We start from the raw sequence: 4,294 nt of genomic DNA, 5'->3' as shown, positions 1-4,294 counted from the left end.
TGTTCAAAAAAAAAAAATTTTTTTTAAAATATTTTGTACTTTTTTTTTAAAAAAAAAAAAAAAAAAAAAAAAAGCAACATTTTATCACCAGTATGGCAATCATGAACTATTTACAGAGAACTATGTCATTTAAAAATTCTCTCTGGAATGATTTTCAAATTTCTTAGAGTTGAGATGGTTAATAGTTTGTCATTGTAGATCATATTTAGACCTGAAGTGTACTCTTTTCTGCTTCTTTTGTAACTTTCATCACTTTATAAACAACATACTTTCAGGGTCAGACGAAATGGCAAGAAAGACAATGAATAAAAAGCTGCAAATTTCCAAATAAAAAATTTGACCTTGTACTATTATAGCCTGGCTGTTACTTTCATTCTGCTCCTTTTTTTTTTTTTTTTTTAATCTCGTGCTTCATCTGGGCTTTTTCCCATTGTGATGGATTTATCTGGTAGAATTTCAACTGGGCCAATTAGCGAACAGACGGAGTCGTGAACAATTCACAATGGGTTTTCTGCACTGATTTAGAATTGTAGTTTATCTATACAAGGTTGTAGTTTGGCAATAGCACAGGAGGAAGTGAACGAAGCCATTCAGTCTATGTTCGCTAAGCTTCCAAATATTGAGTAACTAAAGTCAGAGCAAGATGAATGAGACATTTTATTGCTGTAGCCCCACTCTCCACGGGTTTTTTTTAAAGCGCACGCGATTTCTGGTAAGCGTCATCGCGCTGGTACTTTACACACATCATGGCAATAATATCTCATCAAGCGAGAGTCCAGACATCCATACGAAGCAAAGCGTAGAACAAGGCATTGGTTTGTACCAGGCTAGCAAGATCATAAAAATATATATTTTTTCTTTTCTATCTTAAATACACTTTGAGGTATTCCGTTTTGAAAAGTACATTGGCTTAAAACTTTAAACCCTTCTGTTACCAGCTTCTCAGTGTCCATAGAGAGAAAATTCCTGCCACGTGTTATCCAGAGACATTAAGTCCTATTCTTCTTTCACAGGCCGATCCGAAGGAGCTGATTCGACTGGTCACGCAGCATGTCTCCTCATATTCGGCCTGGCCAGAGGAGCTGCAGAAGCTAATCAGCCAGCTGTACGTGTACAATGAGCGCCTGACAGACTTCACTCAGGCTCAGGTGTTGCAGGGCCTGGGCCGGGGAGTGGACGTGCAGCGCTTCAGCTCTGACTTGGAGTACAAGAAAAACACTATTCTCGGCCTCACAGAGTAAGTTTTTTTTTATTTTTTTTATTTTTTTTTATTTTAAGGAAGTTTTAGTTATTCTTGTTTTTGGAATGTGAAGCTTGCAGCTGGAAAAGTATTTTTAGCAGTTGTATTATGAATGGAGTTGTACTATGTCCAAAGATGTGTGCTTAACCCTTAGGGTACCTTTTCCTGTCCAAAATGGTACATCTTGCCTCGCAGCCTTTTTTGATTCACAAAATCTGTCATATTAAAGGTTAATTCTATGAAACTTGGTCAGGACTGTTTTTGTTTTCTTTTTGAAATTTATTTGAGCTTTTGATTGTAAGTTTTGTACAGGGGTCTGTAAGTTATGTACACTTACTTTTCCTTCTGTCCCATTTTGTTCCTATTTACTTCCATTATAACCACATATTTTCAATGGATTACAATCCTATTATTTTAAAAGTATGTTCCCATAAAGACCAAAATAATCTAAGTTTCTACCTTTAAAATACAAGGAGAACTGGTTTTAGATGTGATGAAGCCCCCCCCTCCCCGCACCCCTATAATTATCATAGACCCCATCACTTTACGTCTGGAGCTGTAGAAAAGAATTAAAGAAGAAAAAAGTGAAAAATACATTTAAATATTGATTTTTTTTTTTTTTATTTTTTTTTTGGACTTTTAAAAGTGTACTATTTGGGGTCACAAAGATAAGAAGTGTTGGTTTTTGGTTTCAATTCTTATTACTCGAAAAAAAAAAAAATTAAATAAATAAATAAAATAAAATAAAAAATACTGCATACAAATCGGTGTGATTAAGTTTTGACCTGGTCACCCTGAAACACCTACATCAAAAAAAGTAGCTTATTTTTGCAAAATACTGCATATTGTGTGTTTTTCTTCTTCAAAAAGAGTCTGTATTTTTTTCCAACTAAACAGGCATAAAATATAGAAAAGATTTAATGCAAAGACAGTGGAAAAAAACTAGAATTTCCATAATAGTTTTATAAAGTGTACCATTTTGCAGCATGAAGGTAAATAGAGCAAAGTTACATTAAAGGTGTCCTGAAGGTTAATCTAGTTTGAAACGTTTCTGCAACATTTATGTAATAGAAGTAATTAAAAGAAATTGACCTCTCTGCTTTAACAGTATAAAATCTGATTATTGCCATGTGTGTTCTCCTTTTCCATGTGTGTTCTCCTTTTCCATGTTTGTGCTAGGACACTGGATGACAGCGTGTACAGGATTGCTTTATCCCTGGCAAAGCGTTACTCCGTCCCTCTGTGGGAGGTCTACATGACCCACCTCGAGTTCCTCTTTACAGAAAGCAGGTGCATGCACACATACATAATCACATTAGCTCTTTGTGATTTTCTTACTTTTTTTTTCCTTCCTTTGGTGTTTTATTGTAGTAGATATGCACAAAATAATCATCCAGAGATTAGAATTGTCTAATTCACCTGCTCTGATGGTTGATTGGAAGGTCTAATACTAAAGAAATTGAAGACTTTTTTTTTTTAACCTTTGTTCATTACATTCGTCAAACTCAAGAATCGTTAACCCTTTTTAGTCTATAAATGCATCAGCCAACAACATGCACTTTGAGTTTTATAAAAAAAAATCTCTAAGGTTAGGAACAAACGATGCATAAGTGGGGATAATATTGCTTTCTATGCAATTCAGAACCAATAGCTTTATCAGAGAAGAACATTTTCTCACTAATGTATTATCCTAATAGATAAAATGATTAAAAATAATTGATTGAAATCAAAAATCACTGATAAGCGTATCATTAGTTTGTAGGTTTACAGCACTTCTCCACAACATTATCATAAAAAACAAAACAAAACAAAAAAAAAAACAAAAAAACTACCAGAATATTTTAGGACTACTTAAATAACATTGAACTTCCCGATACCCAATTTGTTTTTAAATTTAGAAACATGTGAACCCAAATGTGAACTTAACTCATTGTTAGAGACAATGGGAACATTAAAGAAAGCATTTTGATCCAAGTGTAAATGAAACATCTAGAGAATGAGTGAGTTTGGGTTTACGACAGGATGTGTGTCGGAAACTATTTACATAATTTATTTGCTCCCTCAATTCATATCTAGTTTATCGGGCTAGCAGTGCAGCTCTTCTTGTTTCTATAGAATGCCTTTTCAGCAGAGTTTGAGGGTTGCTCGTGTTTGGAGGCAAACGTGTGTGTGTGTGTGTGTGTGCGCATCTGTGATAAATTCCCACTTGTCACATTCTGATATAGGGAAATGCTTTATGGACTCCGCTTAACAATAAATTACAACATGCACCTTCCTAAACCCTTTTCACAGCCGCTTTATGTGTGTGTGTGTGTGTGTTTCCACCAAAACCTCAAGATCATGACAAATCTGTGAAGGATATTCATGCTATAATCTCGAGTAGAAGCATCTGCAGTATGCCTATTGATTTAACGGATGGATGGAGGAAGGAAACGGTATAAATAGTGCAGTTGGGAGAATTTAAAGGGGAAAGACGTATATAGACCGAAGCGGGAGTGCAAAATGGAGATTTGACTTATATTGATCCCTAATGGGAAATACATTTTTTTGCATTTCACTCATTTGCCTTGTTTAGGAGCTGCCACAGTTCACAGTTGATTGAATTGAAGTTGAATTTGCTGTCCAGAATTTTGGTCAACTCTGGCTCTTTCAGTAGAACAGCAAGCTTTTTCTTGCCAGACTTCAAATTGCTCTCAGTCTTCAACATAACAATTGCCTTGATCCTTGAAACTAAAATTGCTCTGACACATTCTTTTTTTTTTTTCTTTCTGGCACATTCCTGCAACCCCTCTTTTAGTGTGGTTCTAACTACATCAGACTGCTGTGTGGTATAAATTGTAGCAGCTTTATTGAACTTGTTGAAGAAAATTCATAAAACCTGTTGGGTGCTTTCCGAATGAATAAGTATGAAAACATGCATACTGGACTTAGTCCAGGGGTCTGCAACTTTGACAATCTAAAGAGCAATTTTAAATAAAATGTGTTTAGAAGTACAAATCTTAATTTTTGATGAGAGTAAATATGCTGTCATTTTTATAGAACTACAATTTTTTT

At 34.8% G+C, this 4,294-nt stretch overlaps 1 protein-coding gene across 1 annotated transcript; it reads left to right on the top strand.

Moving 5' to 3' along the window:
• Positions 1-938: 938 nt before the first annotated feature.
• Positions 939-3,046, top strand: LOC106944016 (neuroblastoma-amplified sequence-like; the record flags this gene model as incomplete). Its single annotated transcript, XM_015027289.1, has 2 exons — positions 939-1,237; positions 2,420-3,046. Coding segments are annotated over 2 exons (534 nt in total), but the record flags the coding sequence as incomplete, so codon positions are not given.
• Between the last annotated feature and the right edge of the window lie 1,248 nt (positions 3,047-4,294).

The sequence above is a fragment of the Poecilia latipinna genome, unplaced genomic scaffold (assembly GCF_001443285.1).
Source record: "Poecilia latipinna isolate Pla-1442-1.1 unplaced genomic scaffold, P_latipinna-1.0 Scaffold6611, whole genome shotgun sequence".
NCBI classification, from domain to species: domain Eukaryota; kingdom Metazoa; phylum Chordata; class Actinopteri; order Cyprinodontiformes; family Poeciliidae; genus Poecilia; species Poecilia latipinna.
Note: the sequence above shows the minus strand (reverse complement) of the source record. Positions and strands in the feature narration are given on the sequence as shown.